At 32.2% G+C, this 20,549-nt stretch overlaps 2 protein-coding genes and 1 long non-coding RNA gene across 3 annotated transcripts; all 3 read right to left on the minus strand.

Moving 5' to 3' along the window:
- Nucleotides 1–1,213: 1,213 nt before the first annotated feature.
- Nucleotides 1,214–6,307, minus strand: LOC114712798 (high affinity sulfate transporter 2-like). Its single transcript, XM_028897340.1, has 14 exons — nt 6,273–6,307; nt 5,746–6,108; nt 5,605–5,653; nt 5,134–5,338; nt 4,354–4,528; nt 4,182–4,247; nt 3,982–4,095; nt 3,776–3,892; nt 3,555–3,681; nt 2,909–3,195; nt 2,635–2,825; nt 2,245–2,330; nt 2,066–2,142; nt 1,214–1,859 (listed from the first exon to the last, which is right to left on the minus strand). Exons 2-14 carry the CDS (start codon nt 6,082–6,084, stop codon nt 1,719–1,721), a joined length of 1,974 nt encoding a protein of 657 aa, XP_028753173.1. The 5' UTR covers nt 6,085–6,108; nt 6,273–6,307; the 3' UTR covers nt 1,214–1,718.
- A 6,354-nt stretch (nt 6,308–12,661) lies between these two features.
- LOC114712759 (high affinity sulfate transporter 2-like) lies at nt 12,662–16,843 on the minus strand. Its single transcript, XM_028897300.1, has 14 exons — nt 16,824–16,843; nt 16,399–16,720; nt 16,263–16,311; nt 15,961–16,165; nt 15,676–15,850; nt 15,511–15,576; nt 15,318–15,431; nt 15,122–15,238; nt 14,901–15,027; nt 14,495–14,781; nt 14,224–14,414; nt 13,734–13,819; nt 13,568–13,644; nt 12,662–13,206 (listed from the first exon to the last, which is right to left on the minus strand). The coding sequence occupies exons 1-14, from the start codon at nt 16,841–16,843 to the stop codon at nt 13,066–13,068; spliced, it is 1,977 nt and encodes a 658-aa protein (XP_028753133.1). The 3' UTR covers nt 12,662–13,065.
- A 123-nt stretch (nt 16,844–16,966) lies between these two features.
- Nucleotides 16,967–17,963, minus strand: LOC114712799 (uncharacterized). The gene is made up of 3 exons (XR_003737280.1): nt 17,840–17,963; nt 17,625–17,738; nt 16,967–16,999 (listed from the first exon to the last, which is right to left on the minus strand). It is a non-coding gene; the product is annotated as an uncharacterized LOC114712799 (long non-coding RNA).
- Nucleotides 17,964–20,549: the final 2,586 nt, after the last annotated feature.

The following is a 20,549-nucleotide window of genomic DNA, read 5'->3' on the forward strand; positions in this document are numbered from 1 at the left end:
TAATAAGGGGAATGAAATTTTCATTCATCATATATGAAAGAGACTAGAAAGACAAGAATGTTGTTGCTATGCGTAAATACTTTTTTTATTGGAGGCCGCAATCCTGTTCGAGATACTACTAGATACTAAATGTGATCATCTCTCCTAATAAAAATTATTCGAACTTTAATTCGCTACATTGTGAGGAAAAATAAGGTTGTTTTATTGATCACAATATTGTTGGTGATTGCACTTTCCTGATAATCAAGAATTTATCATTGAAAAACACTATATAATTGAACTACTCTTACCTGACGAAATGAAATTGTTATGGGTTTAATAGTATTTGGCGAGCCCTGTGAATGACCTCCTTCCCTTAATATTATACACTTAGAGACCTCCCGATATAAAAATGTTGGTTAATTTTGGGATTGAAGTTTATAAAATTATATAATAAAAGACAATTAAAAAACCATAACTGATATTTAAATACTGAATAAAAGCCCATTCTGAAGCTTATTAATTGGGATACAGAGATAGTCAGAAAGCGATGATTGGTGCCTTGAGATAGCACAGCGTGTAAATAAATTTTTCGTTTGATATATGACTGAAAAATCAAAGATGTCTTTACCTCTCTTTTTTTATCCCCAAACAGATGAATAGGTTGAACGCTACAGGGAAGAAACGAACACCCAGTAAAATAAAAGGGAAATTGCAGACCTATTTAATTTGACTGATACAACCAATGTGGTTTATTTTCTATGATTCGTTATTGAAAGGCTATATTTTATGCATTTTCCACCAAAAGATATGACTATAGCAGGCCACTTCTTAATTATATGCAAATAATCCAGAGATTTAATTTAGCTATGAAATATGTTTATATACACATACAGACACCATTGTTGTTGTCGTCCTCCTCCTCATCGTCGGTATAAGGTTTTCGTGTGTTCGAATAAAACACATGAATGTGTCGTGAAGCTGCTGCCTTACATGTGATGGCCATATAAATATATAAATATATATATATATATATATATTATATTCCAGTCATTATAGGGTTCGTTGGCCTAATTAAAATGCAAAATGTCAATTTGTGTGAGATGCAAGCTTTTCCCTTCTAAAGTAGTTTAAGCTATTGTAAGCGAATTTTCCATTTTGTTATTAAAGCCCTTCGCCCTTGAATCAAATGCTAATATGTAGCACAAGCTCATTAAACTTAGTAATTGAGATGAATCATTTCCATTGATAGTTTCATTTATCGGACTGCTAGCATTCGGAATTTACCATCAACTATTGGGACATAATTTGGTTCTTCTGAATTTGAAGATAATACAACAATATCACTAGCACGCCTGGAGTTCCTTGATACATATGGCTTCCACCAAATGAGATGAATACAAACTCTGAGCCAGATCATAAAAAGGGGAAGGGGGAATTCCCAGGCTTTCTTCTCCTACAACTGAACAAATTTTCATAACACTTGACACCTGATCTTCCTTTGAGCCCATGAATGGACCATTAATTGACTGCACACAAAATTTGGAAAAAGAAAGGGAAATTGCAAAAGAAGACTACGATATAGGCCACACGGGAAGGAAGGACCCGGACTATGTGGCTAACCAAGTAATCTTTAAACACTAATTACAGTTCATATCAACAAACAATGTGCCATTGACAACTTCTGAATGGGTACGGTTCATAGGAATATATATATATATATTTATATATTAAACCTATCAAACTTCTTCAGCTTTGGAACCAAAAGTTGCAACAGCATCACCCACCGATAGAAATATCTTGTCTTCCCCAATCATGTCTACTAACTTGGATGCATAGAGCTTCTCCATTACAATTGGCCCAGGATTTGCCAAGACAAGCTGTGAGATTGCCAGATAGAGAGATTAATGATGTCACGATAAACTCAATTTGAAGATTGTTTTCTCACATAAACTACGCTTAGGCTTGAATCATGAGTTATTAATTAGTAAAGGTCATAGGCTTGCCCAACGCATTTTATGTATCTCCTAGTCTTGCATTTGATCTAATACGAAAAGGTTGAATTTTGTGAACATGCATGTGTTACCTGGACCTCTCTCTTTTGAAGGCTCTTGTACAAATCTTCAACGGCATGGATGCCACTAGTGTCAATGTTAATAACAGCTGCAGGAATATAGTTGCATATATATATTTATATAAGAATAGGAACGTTTTGGTGATTAATAATCAATGTCAAGGTCAAATCATTTAACAGGAAAGCCTTACGTGACATTTCAACAATGAGGTGCTGTATTGTGGGACAACTACTTTCTTTCCTTTGCTCATCTTCATCTTGCAGCCATCTCAGAATTCTGCAAGTTTTGATTGAAAACTAAAGCATGATCTTGGAGGGTCTAGAAAATCAGATTATACGTGGTACTCATTGAGAAATCATTGGATTTCTTAAGGTATCCCTCCCCATATTTATTGGTAATATAACTAGCTGTTAGAAACTTACAGCTCATCATAGCTCTTAAATCTACAGAATTGTAACTTGTAATTACTTTTAGAAACTATGAAGAACGCTTTTTCCCCCCTTTTAGTTTTACAGAATTAAGGTTTGGACATTGAACATAAGACTTCGTTTAGTTAATAACCTTAACTATTAGACCATACCTGTCCTTGATATAGTTAGAGTTTGAGAAGTAGATTGCAGAGTCAACTCTAATAATTAGCATTCCGGGAATCTGTGCGGCATGTGGGTATTGATGAATGTTCCTGTACACCTTGGTCCCTGGAAGCTTCCCAAGTATCACAGTCCTTGGCCTTGTCACTTGTAAAAGGATTTTGGCAAATGATATGGCCACCTGCAAGACATGAGTTCATAAAATAATGCGGGCAAGATATTAATTAAACACCATAATTTTAATTTTTTTCGATTTCTTTTTACCGCGATGAGAAGGCCAATCTCAACATTCTTGAAAATCACACCAAAGAAAGCTCCCATGCAGGCTAGGAAATCAAATTTGTCAATTTTCCATAGCAGAACAACTGCATCGATATCAACAAGGCCCACCACAGCAGCTATTATAATAGAAGCAAGCACTGCATTTGGGGTGTACTTAAATAATGGTGTAATGAACACCAACGTTAATAACACCACGATGGCCATAACAATGTTTGATACAGCAGTGTGACAGCCAGCCATGTAGTTTACCGCTGATCGTGAAAAGGATCCTGCATGAGCAATAATATAGAAATGCTCTCAAGTTCCATTCAATATTAGGAAGGTCTCCTTTCATAGGAGAGGCTTAAACATTATATTGCCTCCAATTCCTAATACCAAAGCTAGTTGAAAAGTTATATTTGGTCTTAAATATAAGATTTTAATCCACTTTATCCCTTGTATGTATTATTTTTCCTCAAAACCGATACAATCTAATGCTATGAAGGGGTACTCTAGGAAAATCAGATTATCTTTGTTATAGTTGAATAATTTATCTTTCTTAATTTAACCAAATCAGTTAAGTAGCTCTTATATTAAAGATCAAAGAAAGTATTAGATAACATAGAGCTTTTGCTTTTCTGTTGTTCACCTGTGGCTACATAGCAAGATGTAAGTGAACCAACAATATTCATTGTTCCCATTGCCACCATTTCTTTGTTACCATCCAACGGATAATCTTTCATAGCAGCAAATGTTCTCCCAATTGCCACAGCTTCCTACAATTCAACAAAGTTGGCTTCAAATTTGTTAAAGAAAGTCTTGTGGAAGCTAGGAATAATCACTTGTCATCTGTAGAATGAGCATATTTACCGTGAGGGCAATCAAACCGGCTATCACACCGACTCTAATACCAGGGCCAAGATATTTTCCGCTGAAAATGAGTTCTCTAGCAGATGATGGATTCACTCCCTTCTCTATGTGTGTCACCTGAAATGATAGCATATTATGACGTCTAAAGTTTATAACTTTATTTTCCTTAAACTATGATAAGAAAAAGTCAATTTGATGATACTCACAATTGCAACACCATTCTTGTCAGCACGAGTAATGTAGACAAAAAAAGTGGACAGTATAACAGACACCAAAGGAGCAAGTGCAGAAGCCCAAAATAGTTTCTTATTCTTTTTAGCCTGTCATTTGCAAAGTAACAGTTCAGATAAATAGTAATGGAAAACTATAATTTATGGAGAGGGAAATAAATGGCATGCTTGCTTACCAGATACTTAGTTGCAAGGAGGAAAGCCAAGAATGCTAATCCAATTACTATTGTCTGCCAATTCCACTGGAAGAATAGAAGAAATTATAAACACAATATTTGTGAGCTTTTACTTATCTTTTCCCTGAACATATATACCCAGAGAAAGCAAAATTAAAACTGTATTAGGTACCCCATGGTGCACGTTAGTCCAAACTGAGCGCATGACAGAGATTATGTCAGTCTTCTTGGTAAAATTCTTTATGCCAAGCAATCCTTTAAACTGCTGTAGGGCTATAGTAACTGCAGCTCCAGCCATGAATCCCACAATGGCAGCGTGAGATAAGAAGTCAATCAAGAAACCGAGCCTGCAACGAAGTTGTCATCGATGTTAAACAGCCTAGCCGGGCTCTTAAATTGAAGTGATTCTGCTATTGTTGTGTTTCTTCTAACCTCTATATGCAGTCACGAAAATGCATTTTTAACAGATGCCAGATATACTACGTCGGGTCTTTAATTTAGGAGCTAGTTGACTAATAATATGAGTAGATTAAAAAAATTAGTTAAATTAATTATTTAGAATAAATATATGTTGTCTTTCTTAAAATATTCTTGTCAATCACGTGCATTAGCTAGAACTACTATGGTGAAACCTTCAATATGTATAACTACTACAAGGAATGTATAAATATGAGAGATATGGTGGATTAGGGTGTTATGCTTAAGACTAAATTAAAAGTCAAACTAGCTCTTATACTAATGATTAGAGGTAGTATTATTTCACACTAGTTCCTCACCACCGAAAAGGGACGAAAAACAAAGGGCTCGTGTGAGTAGGCATAATAAAGATGTTAATATTCTGAATCTTCATCTAAAAGTTCAAACTTTAGAATTGATTTTTTTGTTTCCCACTAGAATTCAGACATCAAAAAAGAATGTATTTGGGTTATAATATGCTGTGGCAAGGGTGTACCTGAGAAATCCAAGTGCCAGTTGAGTGATTCCTGCGAAAAAGGTGGCAGTAAATGCAAGACGAAGATAGTCATGACTTCTGTAGTCACTAATCTCATCTGTCAGCATAGTTCCAAGCAAAAGGGACACCACAGCCACTGGTCCTATGGCTATATCTCTTGAGCTTCCCATGAAAGCATAGACCAGAGGAGCCACAAAGCTGGTGTCTGCACAAATTGATTGAAAGTTCATCACATGGCCACAAAGCAAAGACCGATGTCTACATAAAAAGCTAAACAACAAGTCTTATCCTACTAGATAAAGTCAGCTCTACATAGATTACACGATATTATTGTGCTTCATTAACAATCAAATTTTTAAACAAATTATTAACCAAAATATCCTGCTCGATAACTTTATTAAAAGTTATCTCTTCAGTTACAAGAAAAATTATTAAAATGCTATTGAAAAGAAAAAAAATCAAAATACTTACACAGTCCATACTGTGGTTTCAAATTTGCAAGCTTTGCATATGCAATATCCTGTATTACATTCATAAGTGAGTCACGACCCAAGAGAAATTAAACAAGCATGCCAGCGTATTAATAACATCCTAAAGGAGCACTATACTTACCTGAGGAATACAGAGACTTGCAATGGTAACTCCAGCAACGAGATCTCCTTTAAATTTACTAATATTATACCCTTTTCCCCATTCAAGAATTGGGAAAACTGCTTGGAGTCCAAGAACAAACTTTTTTGATCCAGGCTGGTCCTTAAAGTGGCTTAAGGGCTTGTCTGCAAAGAAAGTCTCCATCACAGAATCTTTGATCTCTCTGAGAAGATTTTGCTTAGGAGGGGCTCCCACTTTGTGAATACATGGCAAAGTCCTGTCATGTCGACGAGAAGAATGCCCACTTCTGATTTCCTGTGTGACCTGTTCCACGGCCTCATCGCTAACACGGTTACTCATTGAGCCCAGAAACTAAGGTCCAATCTGCAAATAACTCACAAAAATATGAAGACAATTAACTTGCTATAAAAACTTTGATTTAGAGTTAAGTTTAGCTTCGGTTCGTAAAGGAATCATGCAAGGGGCTCAATCGCAAGTAGACAAGAATATAGTGAAATATGTGAATAAAAAAGACATAGTAAAAGTACCAGATGACGAATAGTAGAGAACCCAGCAACGAACTTGCACTCTAGTGCACAAGGTTCTTGCTCATTATATAGAGACGGGGATGGGATGGGATCAACATGGAATTTCAGTCTCTATTTAGTTTGATGTGAAAGTGTTAATCTTATAAAATAATTTATCAGTTTCATTCTATTGATGAGCCATTGGGAATATATAACGAGGTTAGAATAGGCAAATCAATTTTTTATTGTCAGCTTGCTGCGCATTGCAAAAGTCAAAAATCAAGTTGATCATACGTTGAGAGAGAGAGAGAGAGAAGAATTTTACTTTGGATTTTCCTGGTAACTAAAGTTCTAATCAAACCAAAAACAGTTGACTTTAAAGCCAGACTAGGTAGGTTCCTGTAACCTGACAAATTTTTTGAGGCTCTCTATTGTTATTTGAATTAGGGTTGAGTTGCATCTAATATATATTCAAGTATTTTCTCAAGTATATCCAGTATTTTTAAATATTTTGTTATGCATTTAGAATTTTAAAATATTTTTTCAAGTGCGTCGAGCACCATGAAATATTTTAAGATGCTAGGTGGACCTGGAAAAATTTTAGAACTGAATACATTACAAAATCTTTTAAAGTATTGGATGTACTCGAGAAAATACTTCAAGTACTAGATCTGCCACAACCGTATGAGTTATCATCTTTATCATTCTATAAATAGATTTGGAAAAAAATAAAATGTTCAGCTACAGTTTGGAATCTTGCTTGAATTTAATTCACGACAAATAATACCATGCATCATCCAAAGTTTGACAATCACAGTCTAACACAAAGCCATCGGTGACTTTTCAGTTAACAGATTCGTTTTATAAGATCTAAATTTTTAAATTGTTTTGATCTTTTTTTCATAAGATTTAATTTGGATTGTGTGAATATCAAATTCATTTTTATCAAATTTATCCCTAATTCATTGCATTTTTTTTTCTCATACATTATTTTTCATTTTGTTTCTCGTTATTTCTCTCTCTCTCTCTCTCATATGCTCTCTTGTAAATAAGGGTATACTTAGAACCAAAAGAAAAACCATATTACTTAATATTTATTACATTTAACTAATATTAAAAGATTTCTTAAAACAACACAATTTGGTTACTTAAATCTCATAAAAAGAACTAAAAGGAGTACCAATTCTGATTATATGAACATAGAAGCACCGAGCATATATGGAACGTCATAAATAAAAATATAATTCATTTATGATGACCTAGATAGCGAAAGCCAACAAAAATTGATTCAGTTGGTAAGACTTAACTCATAATTCACAATACCGTGAATTCAAATGTCGCCCATAGTATAAGGTTCTAAGTACTTTTGTAACCGCATTTTGAATTTAGAAACATGCCCTCGCCTCATAAACTCTGGAGGGACAACTCATCTAAATCAGTAATGGTTAATTATACGCAAACAAAGAGAATTTGTATTATAATCGTAATCGTGCCATAAGTTTCTGAGCCACGCAGGTTTGCCTTGGTGTTTAATTAAATGATTATATATATATACTCCTCCGGTCCTTAATGCATGACTTAATTATTGAGTTGATTTTGGTCCTAAATATAAAACCTGTTTATTATATTTATCAATTTTTTCTAAATTATCCTTGTGGATACTCCCTCAACCATAATCAGGTAAAAGAAGGAGAAGGGATATCAAGAAAGATGATTATAGTGTTTTAGAAAAAACATGTCATTTTTCTTATAATTAACTAACTTACCTAACTTCTTTAATCTAATCAAATTAGATAAATAGGTTTTATATTAAATATCATAGGAGTATCAAACTAAAACCAAAAATGAAAATGGGTACAGTACCAGAGGTAGTATTTAATGGCGATACGAATGAGGACCGTGATTCCATCCGAATTCATCAGACCCAAATGCGTTGAATTCATTCAAATTCCTAGTTTTGAATTTTCATGATAAGGCTCCACTTGATTGAATTAGAATAACTATATACTCCTATCGTCTTATTTATAAGATAAAGAGAGAAAGTTTTTCATAGTTAATATCCGTATAGTATTTCGCAATAAGAAATTAGCCGCTGAAATTATAATTAACTTTGATATAGTTGACATATCAATTAGTAATAATATGAATTCTAATTAAAATTGACCACAATTTTAATTTCTTGATGATAAAATTACAAAAATTTGGACTCAAGCCCCTAATACAATTATAAGGGAGAATTATAATTAAGTCTCAAAGAAGAGAAATAATTACTAAAAGTCTCATAACAATATGAGCAGCCTGTAATAACAAGTTCTGGAATAAAGAATCACAATTTTTGGAATTTATTTTATAATTTTTTTCTTATCTTGGGACCTCACTGTAATTCACCCCAATTGTGAAAGACCAAGAACTATATTTTAACATGCATTATTGATCTGTAATTCTGTATAACTTACGTTGACTCGAAGCAAAAATACACACACTCGTAATAAATTTAAGTGACACTAATTTATTATGACCAATTATTGAATCTTAGTTTTGACTTCTCTCATATTAATAGTGAAAAATGAAATAATAATAATAAATAGGATGTTGATTCTTGAATAATTGCCAACAGAATCAATCGAACTAATAGCTTGTATTGTTGGCAAAAAAAGGAACAAGTTTCGGTAGTTATCAAAGAGCGATGAGCACTCTAAGCTCATCATATCAAAATCACTCAGATTTAATTTAGATGGTTCAGATTTAATTTTTTTAATTTTAAATAAAAAATTTTCAAAAATAAATAGTTAAGATACCATCTTGTTTTAGATTCTATGCTTATTAAAATAATTATTTTAAAAAAATAAAAAATTAAATCTGGACCATCCATGTCAAATCTGAATAGTCTAAATATGATGAGTTTAAAGTGTTTATCACTCTATTGAGCACCGAAACTGGTTCCATAAGGAAAAAAACTAATAGCCTATATTAATTCATTTTAAATTTTTTGGCAAACATTCATTTTCCTAGTGACATTAAAACTTGACGTATTATTATTTGTCTAGTAGTATAAAAAAATCAATTTTTTTATTACTAGACAACTTTATTTATTAACAACACACTCGTCCAACAACGTGTTTGCCTTTTCATGTAGCTCTTCCTTTTTTTCCAGAACTTTTTTTTTTTCTGTGTGAGCGCAAGTGAAAGTTGAATTTTAATTTGTTTTCTCTTAATATCAATAATTTCCAGCTTTTGTAATAACCTTCGCGGCCCAAAAAGTATTCTACAAACTTCAATTCAAGTTATAAATTACATTTCATTAATTTGAGTAGGTGACATATGTTTGCCTGTGAACAATATACGATTTTCTATATTTCTATGTTTTACTATATTGTTAATTTCATGTTATAACTAAACCAACTTAATTACATTGGATAATATACCTAAAATTCAGATCTATATTTCCCCAGGGAATTATCAAAATTTTAATGCACAGCAAATATTTCAATTCACCTTGTTTCTTTAATTTATAATATAAATGAATAAAAGAGATGCTTTATGAAAATTTTTTATTAAAAAAATACTTTACAAAAATCAATACATATTTTTTTAGAAATAACTTAATTAATTTTTTAATCTTTCTAAATCAGTTATCAAGTTCTTATGTTTAGGATCGAAAGTAGTTTTCAAAAAATTGTAGTGATGATGATAAATTTGGATCTAGTTTCTCTTCTCATCCCGTGTGGACTTGCATTTTGATTTTTCTATAGTTTTGATGACTTTGTGATTGTATACTAGTTATTTATGGCTTGTGTTTTTGTTTTCTAATTTTAAAATGATATATATGTTATTAAATTAAAATCGAGCTTTATAAAAATTAATAAGAGGGGGGGAAAACAAACAATTCTATGTCATTATATATACAAGAAAGAACAAAACAAGATAAACAAAAAAAAATATAGAATATGATTACAAGATGGACAGTGCTATAAAGCTTAGCGTATATTATTTATAACTGTGAAATAATATTCACGTAAATGTCATTTTCATGACGACAAAGCTAAATTTTATATTAAGAAAATATATATTTTGTTCATTTTTTAACTATTAGTAGATGATATCAACATAATAAGGTAAAAATAAAAATTATTCAATTTGTATTTAATATATTTTATTAAATTGATGTGATACGAAAAATAATTAGAAATTTTCATAATGAACTGTGTATGGGAAATTATTTTAAGTGTAAACCTGAATTATAATGATTTCATGAACATGATAAAGGGATTGTTTTTATAAAAAGAAAACTAATATTTGCCATGAACAAAATACCTAATGAAAGATCTGGCGACTGAAGACTGAAGACACTTATATATTTCAAAAAATTACCCATAAGTCCTAAATAAGAAAATTAAATGCAAAATATTCCTAAAAATTTATATTTATAAGTCAATTATTTACGGATAATAATTTACAGTTCCAAGCCAAATTTTGATATTTACAAGTTTTTTTGCCAAATGTTTTCAAGGTGAGAGTTGTGTTATTTTACAAATCAAATTCCTAAAACTTATTTAAAAAAATCAAATTTTTTACTATTTTTATCTAATTTTATATATGTGTGATATTTCACATATCTGTGTCTGACTAAATTATAACTGAGTCAGAATTATAGGAACTGAATCACACCGAGTTAAAGTGTAGGAACTGAGTTACAAACGAGTTAAAACTATAAGGACTAAAAAATTAATTTTTTCTAAAAATTATATACTTGAGATCTCTCTCTCACACATGTGAAAGGATATACACACATATATATAAAGAAATATTTTAAAAAAATAAATGATTTTTTGGCACAATAAATGAATCTGAATGAATCTTCTAATTTTAACTACATTTTGTCTTTGGCTGTATTGTGCTTGCGTGTGAGTTTCTTTGTATGGAAAGCAATAGCGCATAAACAAAGAACATAATTAGAATTTAATTAGAAAAATTCGAGGTCAACGATATCATTTTATATAGGAATTATGTTAAACTACTTTCTACGGATAAGAGAGATTCTCATGAATGAACCTGGACGTAATTTAGGGAATAATTCATTGTCTTCATTTTTTAATGCATATAATAATTTATTACAAGCGTGGGGTTAAACTATTAATTACTTGTCAGTTTGACTAATGACACAGTCTTTAATCTCTTCTAGAATTATGATAAACAAATGCTTTTTATATACAATCCCATATGTACATTGATAGGCCGGTATTGATTGAGTTAATAAACAAAGCTAGGCAAGGTTCTCAATTCTCATACTTAGGGTTTATTCGTGAAAAAAAAATTTCAAACTGATATACTGTAAGAGATTTGTTTAATAATTTGTTAATAAAATATGTAAACACATAATTAAAAATGTTTACATTTCATAAGCTAAATTATGAAGAGGGAATATTGGAATAGTATTAAAGTTTTGGACAATACTTACACCAAGTTGATCATATCTATTATGTCAAGTTCTCTAATTATATACTACCTCCGGTTCTAAATATAAGAGCTAGTTGACTAATTTGAGTAGATTAAGGAAACAAGTTAAGTTAGTAATTTGTAATGAATAAGTGTTGTCTTTCTAAAAATATCTTTACTAATCAAGTTTGTTTGTTAGAACTATCATTATTAAAAGAATTATCTTGAAAAAAAATGAATAAATATGAGAGACAAAGTGGATTGGAATTTTATATTTAGGACCAAAAAAAATTTAAACGAGGTCTTATATTAAGGACTGGAGGTAGTATAATCATGTGTCCTATTTTTAAAACATTATTATTTAATTATAAACTCATATGAAAAAATAGAACACATGATCATGTATAATTAGAGAACTTGATATAATGGATATAAAGAATTTGAATTAGGTATTTTCCTAAATTTTTAGTAGAAAAAAATATATATCAAAATAATATAATAATGCTATTTAAAAATTTGATAACCAAAATATTTGATAATTTGGTTTATTCTGAGGCTTATTTAAAATATTACGCCTTATAATGATAGTATATTATAAAATTTAAATATGATATATATTAAAAAAATAATTCACATGTATCATAATAACATTTTTAGTGAATATATGTCTATATCATAAAATTAAAATAAAGCGGACAGAAACCAAACAATTTCTAATTCAATAATGCAAATACATCCTATAATTTTCCATTACATGGCATATATGTAAATTCAGCAAGATACTTATGCCTCGATATCAATTTAATAACAATCAGTTTCTAAAACATTTTACTAAAAGATGAACTACGTACAGATATTAGCCAAAGAGTTAAGACAGGCTTGGCTGAATCACAATTTGGATGGTGACTGCTTCATCAGCCCTATAGTGAATTTAATGGCCGAATAATGCACATGCGTGGTCAGGAAAGTACCAATGACATAAATTAATAATTTATTAAATCAGACAGTGAATCTCGAAGGGAGAAAAGCCCAAGAAAATGAAAACAACTTCCCAAACCTTTCTTCTGATTTTTTTTTTTTTTTAGTTGCATCAAAGCTCATCCCATATTTGCCACTTGAACAGAACATATTTACACATGACCTTGAATCATGATCTTCCTTTAACCTCCTTGAATCAACCATTGGAAAGTGAAAGGGAGACAAGCCTAGCCGATAATATAACAACACAATTAGAAGAATCTGAAGCATGCCAAGTAGGAAAATAATGGCCCGGACTATTATTGGCCCAGTAACCTGGACACATGGCCTACGTACAGCTCATCACAACCACCAGTTCACAACTTATGAACTGGTTCTTATATGGACAATTATCAACTTATCAAACTTGATCAGCCTTTGAACCATAAGTTGCAACAGCATCACCTACTGATAGAAATATCTTGTCTTCCCCAATCATGTCCATTAACTTGGATGCATAGAGCTTCTCCGTTACAATTGGCCCGGGATTTGACAAGATGAGCTGTAAGAATGCCAGAGATATGAATAATATCACAACCAGATATGGCAAAGATTGTTTATTCGCATTGTTAGGCTTGAATAAAGGGTTATTAGTAAAGAACAGGCACAACATATTTATATGTGCCTCCTGGGCTTGATCCTTGATCTAATAACAATTTAATTAATTCATCCTAAAACTCAAGCTATTGAATGACAAACCTAGAGATAGTGTTATCTAATCATTTAAAGTGCATAAGATCATTATAGATAGAGTTAAGCAGTTAAATCTTCAAGAACAGAAAGTTATCTTCTCCGGAAGAGTTTTGCAGAGAAAATTTTGCAGTGATGATGAAAAGATGTTTAATTATCTGATCATGTATTACCTGGACCCCTCTCTTTTGTAGGCTCTTGTATAGATCTTCGAAGGCGTGGATGCCACTAGTGTCAATGTCAGTAACAGCTGCAGGATTATAGTTTCGTGAATGATGATGTTTTGTAGATCAATAATCGATATGAAGATTAAATAATAATCTAAAGGCAAATCCTTACGTGACATTTCAACAATCAGATATTCTATTGTGGGAAAACTACTTTCTTTCCTGCTTTCATCTTCATCTTGCAGCCATCTCAGAATTCTGCAAATTGTGATTGGATCATATCCATCAGGTAGGCATGATATTGAAGGGTCTAGCAATTTAAAGATTATGCATAGTAAATCTCAAGTGAAAATCATTGGATTTCTTGAGTTTACGCTGTCTATATATTCATTGGCAGTAATCGTTTGAAATCAACAGCTCATAGTTCCAATATCTACATCATTGTGACTAGATACGTTTTTAAATCATGTAGAACACTAATTTTTCTTTGTTTTTTCCGAAATGAAACTTGGACTTTTAAACCAAGATTCCATATATATATATATATATATATATATAGTTAAAACCCTTAACCGTTAAACCACACCTAGTGGCTTGTAGATCCCTCATTTCTCCATGATGACACACATTATATGGGAATAGCTAGAAGTGAAATCAATCACCTGTCCTTGATATAATTAGAGTTTGAGAAGTAGATTGCAGAGTCAACTCTAATAATTAGCATTCCGGGGATCTGTGTAGCACTTGGGTATTGATAGATGTTCCTGTATACCTTGGTCCCTGGAAGCTTCCCAAGTGCTACTGTCCTCGGCCTTGTCACTTGTAAAAGGATTTTAGCAAAGGATATGACCACCTGCAAAACATGAGTTCATAAAAAGCTTGCGTGATATTGAATGTCATAGTTTTAAAATTTTTCTTTTGATTTCCTTTTACCGCGATAAGAAGGCCAATCTCAACATTTTTGAAAATCACGCCAAAGAAGGCTCCCATGCAGGCTAGAAAATCAAACTTGTCAATCTTCCATAGCAGAACGACTGCATCAATGTCAATGAGGCCTATCACAGCTACTATTATAATAGAAGCAAGCACTGCATTTGGGGTGTACTTAAACAGTGGTGTAATGAACACTAAGGTTAACAACACAACGATGGACATAACGATGTTTGATACAGCAGTTTGACAGCCAGCCATGTAGTTCACTGCTGAGCGTGAAAAAGATCCTGAATATAGACAAGAAATGGCATCAAGATCGCAGCTATTCAACATAAAGGTCTTCTTAATATGAGAACTATACATTAGATAATATAAAGCTTTTTCCTTTTGCCTTCCGCTTTTGTACCTGTAGATACATAACAAGATGTCAGTGAACCAATAAGATTCATTGTTCCCATGGCCACCATTTCTCTGTTACCATCAACTGAATAATCTTTCATGGCAGCAAATGTTCTCCCAATTGCCACAGCTTCCTACAACCCCACAAAGTTCGTTTCAAATTTGTTAACAGAACAAGAGATTCCAATTGAGGTGAGGAATCACTAGCCATATGCAGCATTAGCTTACTGTGAGTGCAATCAAACCAGCTATCACGCCAATCTGAATACCAGGGCCAAGATATTTTCCACTGAAAAAAATATCACCGGCAGATATTGGATTCACTCCCTTCTCTATGTGTGTCACCTGAAATAGCATATTTTGAGTTCTAAAGTTCACAACTCTGTGTAATCTATGATAGAAAACTCAGTTCAGTGCTACTCACAATTGCAACGCCTTCCTTGTCAGCACGGGTGATATAAACAAAAAAGGTGGACACTATAACAGACGCCAAAGGAGCAAGTGCAGATAGCCAAAACATTTTCTTACTCTTTTTAGCCTGTCCATTAAAAAATTATATTTCAGAAAATTGTAATGGAGGAATTTATGGAAAGGATATTCATTGGTGCCATTCTCACCAGGTACTTGGCTGTAAGGAGGAAAGCCAAGAATGCTAACCCAATGACTATCGTCTGCCAATTCCACTGCAAGAATAGACGAGATTACAAATGTAATGCCTGTGAGCTTTTGTTTACTTTTTCCGTCTATGCCAAGAGAAATCAAAACTAAAACTTCATTAGTACCCCATGGTGCACGTTAGTCCAAACTGAGCGCATGACAGAAATTATGTCACTTTTCTTGGTGAAGTTTTTTATGCCAAGCAATCCTTTAAGCTGTTGCAAGGCTATAGTAATGGCAGCTCCGGCCATGAATCCCACAATGGCAGCGTGAGACAAGAAGTCAATGAGGAAACCAAGCCTGCGAAGTTAAGTTCAAACTTTCAGACCTGGAGTGGTTTTTACACTAATATTGAGACAGGGCAGGAAAGAAGATTGCATTTTGGACCACATACTGCGCCAAGGGTGTACCTGAGAAATCCAAGTGCCATTTGGGTGATTCCAGCGAAAAAGGTGGCAGTGAATGCAAGACGAAGATAGTCATGACTTTCAAAGTCACTAATCTGATCCGTCAGCATAGTTCCGAGCAAAAGGGATACCACAGCCACTGGTCCTATGGCTATATCTCTTGAGCTTCCCATAAAAGCATAGATAAGAGGAGCCACAAAGCTGGAGTCTGCGCATAATTGATACAAAGTTAATCACATAAAGCCACGAAGCTTAGATGTCTACCTGATGAACTCAATTGTTACTAAGAAAATCAAGATACTTACAGAGTCCATACTGTGGTTTCAAATTTGCAAGCTTTGCATATGCAATATCCTGTATTGCATTATTAGTGAGTCATGATCCAAAAGAAAAAAGCATGCATACCCGGTATTAATAATATCCTAAAAGAGCGCCACTTACCTGAGGAATACAGAGACTTGCAATGGTAAGTCCAGCAACGAGATCCCCTTTAAATTTACCAAGATCGTAACCTCTTCCCCATTGAAGGATGGGGAAAACTGCTTGCAGGCCAAGAACCAACTTTCTCGATGCAGGTTGGCCCTTAAAGTGGCTTAAGGGCTTGTCTGCGAAGAAAGTTTCCATTGCAGTTTCTTTGATCTCTTTGAGAACATTTTGCTTAGGAGGAGTACCCACCTTGTGGATATGTGGCAAAGCCCTGTCATGTCGACGAGAGGAATGCCCACTTCTGATTTCCTCTGTAACCCTTTCTATCACCTCATCGCTGACGGTGACTCATTATTGCCAAAGACTAGCAATAACCTGCAAATCACGATTATGACAAGTAGCTGGCCGTTAGTGGAAATCTCTGATACCCAGTGACCTGCTATAAAAGCTTTAGAGTCATGTTTTGTCGCGACAAGTTTAGCTTACTTTCATAAAGGAATCATATAAGGACCTCGATCTCAATTGGACAAGAATACAGTGAAATAAATGAATCAAAAGGCACATTTAAATTACCAGATGATGAACAGTAGAGTAACCAACTAGTTCGCCCTATATCCTGCAAAAAGTCCTTGCTCATCAATTCATTATATAGAGGCGGGGATGGGATGTAATGGATTTATTCAGTCCATACGTGGTTTGACATGCAGGTGTTAATATCATAAAATAAATCATCATTGTCACTCTACTTATCAATAATTGGAACAAAATGACGTTCGTTTGAATAGGCAAATCAATCTTTTAATAGCTTGCGTATTGCAAAGTGAAAAACCAGGCTGATCATACATTAAGACTTAAACTGACGAGAAAGAGAGATGAGGCAGGAGAAGAAAGTGAAAATCTAAAGATTCACAGACCAAGGAGAGTATTATTCCCAATGAGGTAGATTTGTCTGCTTCCAAATTGGTAGTTTCTTTCTTTTGGCCATTGGGTGATTGTAGTTGGTGCAGAGAAAAGTGGCAAGACAACGAACAAGACAAAAAAATAAGAGGGGCAACCAAAAGTAAAAGGAATAATTTAACTTTGGATTATCCTGGTAATTCAAGTTCACACGAAAAGAGATTTAAATAACTTCATTTAGTCTCTTTCAAAGTGATGCGGAAATGATTGATTATTGTGACATTTTCCATGTGCCATTATTTTTCAGCCATTCTGTCAGCAAATTCTTAACAGCTTATCCTTACCTGTGAATTATGAACCTGGAGGAGGATATTTCAGCAAAATACAGGTATGAATTCCCAGCACTGTTAGTCCCATCCATCCTCATCGACTCCCAATAACCATTCCCTAAAGTAATCCTAAACAGTTGAGAGTAAAACCAGTTTAGATCCAACCGACAATATATCAAATAACACAAAGCATTCATGCATCAACGATTCATCCAAAGTTAAACACTCACAGAGTCAGTGACGCAAAATCAACAATCGGCGATTCATCTATCAACTGCAGGACCAAGTAGGATCATATATAGCGAAGAAAAATCAATTCGTGATTAATGAAACAGCGACATGAACAGTAATGTAGTATAACATGTAACGGAAACAGAAGTTTAAATTATTATACTGTAATCGTAATCGTACCAAAGCTTATATAGTTTGTTGGCCTTGGTGATTGACTGATTATTAAACTAAAGTAAAAAATTAAGAAAAGGGTACGGAGAGGTATTTGATAAAACTACGAATACGAATGGAACCGTAAGTCCGTCCAAGTTCATCAAATCTCGAACTGTTGAGAAATGATCCAAATCCATTCGTAGTTTTGAATTTTCGTGATAAGCATAACGCCGCGCAAAAATAGGATATGCTATAAATATATATATATATATATATATATATTTCATGTGATAAGCTGCTTGCGTTTGAAGATATACGCCCTGTTTACATGATTAAAATCACTTATAAGCATGTTTTATATAAATTGAGATAAAACTCCTCTCATATATCTACTTTTTATTCCGTAAATCATTATTAAAAAATTATTTATAAGTTATTACAAACGTGCCCATAAGTGATTATAAATAATCAATTATTATCTTCTATCCTAAACATATGACTTCGTTTGTGGTTTAAAAAAAATCTTATAATTAAAATTAGAGATAGTATTTTATTTCAAAAATACATTTTTTTATCAATTTTGAATGATGAAGGGATATAGAGATTGGAGAGTGTATATGCTTTTTAAATTTATAGGAATTACTCCATCTGCCTCTAATTATATGAAGAAGTTGTGGTTTTTTCATTTATAATTTATCATATGAGACAGGAATAACGTGTTTGCCTTGTCACGAGGTCGCTTTCTTTCTTTCCTTTTTTTCGTTTTCGGGGGCTCTTCCTTAGATGTGGGTGTAGTACGTGGGACGGTGGGGGAGAGTTGAGTGTTCGTTTATTTCTGTTTTTTTTTTATTTTCTTGTTCTCAAAACTTTATAATAATAATTAAATGAGAAATTATCCCTCTTAAGAGAATTATATACAAAAAAGTCCATTGAAATCATGAGTTGTCAATATCTATCGCATTAATTATTAATCGTTACACTATAAGTTGTTAACGATTACACTTTCAGTTGTTAATGTATATTTTTTATTAAAAAAAAAAGATAAAAAATTTGGTCATTAAACAAATTCAATTTATTACAATGAGATTCCTTGAAACTTCATATTAATTTGATGATTTTAAGAGATCTTTTTATATTTAATTCTCTTAGAACCTTATTGCAATTTTTTCTATCTTTTTTAAAATAAGTTTTGATAATAAAAAATAAAAAGTATATATTTAGATAAATATTTGGAAAAAATCATATTTCAAAAAAAAATTAAAAAAATGACATATTGCAAATAGGTGACGAGCAGTGGGTGAGAAGATAAAAATATTTATCCAATTTTCTTAAAAAATACAAAATACAAAATAAGAAAATATTTAAAAATTGTTTTGGCTTTTAAGTTTTTAAAACCATATTATTTTTGTAAGGCAACTAATTAAAAATAAATTATCAAATGAGTTTTTTTTTCTAATTAAAAATTATTTTTAAAATAAGAAATCAAACAAGTCCTTAGATGCCAAGAGTTTTTTTTTTTAACTTTTAGTAAAATAACATAAAATTTTAAGCACGAAATTATCATTGATGCGTCCCTCTTTCACTTCTCAATCTATGCTATTTTTTTTTAAGGGATGAGACCCATGACTAGTAATTAAATTTTTTACTTAGAACTTCTCTCCTTTCTTTTTCTCCATTTCTACCAACAATTTTAAGGGTGGGTTTGTACTTTGCTGCATTCTAATTTACTGCTCCAATATTTGAAAATTTTAATTCACGTCGTTTATAAATTATTTTTAAGAGAGTTATGTATTTATATAGAAAGTATGTACTTATATAAAATTAAAAAGACATTTTAAAGAGAGTTATCCGCTATATTAATAAAAACTAAATTACACGATGGTGTCTTACATTTTATATATTGAAATCATTAACTAAACCAACTTTTATTTGATATTGTATATAAATCGCACATGACATTGGCATATCCAATATTGATATGGATAACTTCCGTTGACTTGCGGCAAATATAAATAAAATCTAAATGACATGAATTTATTATGACTAATAATTGGAGCCCAGCTTTGACTATCCTATTAATAATGAGAAATAATAATAATAAAAGATAGGATGTTGATCCTTGAATAACTAATAATAGCGTATATACTAATAAAAATTAAATTACACGATTTTTGACTTTTGGATAATATGATTTAGCATTTTTTTAATTCTATATTAAAATCAATTAATTAAGCCAACTTATCGTTGATATTATACGTAAATCCCACATATCCATGATTGATCTGTATAACTTCCGTTCACTTATAGCAAATATTTTTTTTAAAAAAAGCCTTAGTGGCGTGAATTTATTATGAGCAATAATAATTGAAGTTCAGTTTTGACTCTCGCATTATTAATAATGGAAAAAATAATGAGGTCGCAAATTTGAACCCTTGGCAAATACTCTTTTAGTCCTATATTTACAGGACAGAAGCAAAAATAAATTTTTATTCTATTTATAGCATAAAAATAGAAATTTTTCACATAAATATACAATTTTATCCTTTATTTATTGTT

Source organism: Neltuma alba, unplaced genomic scaffold (genome assembly GCF_004799145.2).
Source record: "Neltuma alba isolate B1F8T4 unplaced genomic scaffold, ASM479914v2 tig00011396_pilon, whole genome shotgun sequence".
Classification (NCBI taxonomy): Eukaryota; Viridiplantae; Streptophyta; class Magnoliopsida; order Fabales; family Fabaceae; genus Neltuma; species Neltuma alba.

What these genes read in the sequence shown, in the direction of transcription:
- LOC114712798 (XM_028897340.1), bottom strand. Translation starts at nt 6,084, where the DNA reads ATGAGTAACCGTGTTAGCGATGAGGCCGTGGAACAGGTCACACAGGAA. An exon ending in TCCTTGCAACTAAGTATCTG is followed by an intron (nt 4,096 to 4,181) that starts GTAAGCAAGCAT and finishes TGCAAATGACAG; the next exon opens with GCTAAAAAGAATAAGAAACT. An exon ending in CCGGTTTGATTGCCCTCACG is followed by an intron (nt 3,682 to 3,775) that starts GTAAATATGCTC and finishes GTTGAATTGTAG; the next exon opens with GAAGCTGTGGCAATTGGGAG.
- LOC114712759 (XM_028897300.1), bottom strand. Translation starts at nt 16,843, where the DNA reads ATGACTCTAAAGCTTTTATA. An exon ending in ATGACTCTAAAGCTTTTATA is followed by an intron (nt 16,721 to 16,823) that starts GCAGGTCACTGG and finishes AGTCACCGTCAG; the next exon opens with CGATGAGGTGATAGAAAGGG. An exon ending in TCTAATTATATCAAGGACAG is followed by an intron (nt 13,820 to 14,223) that starts GTGATTGATTTC and finishes CACAATTTGCAG; the next exon opens with AATTCTGAGATGGCTGCAAG.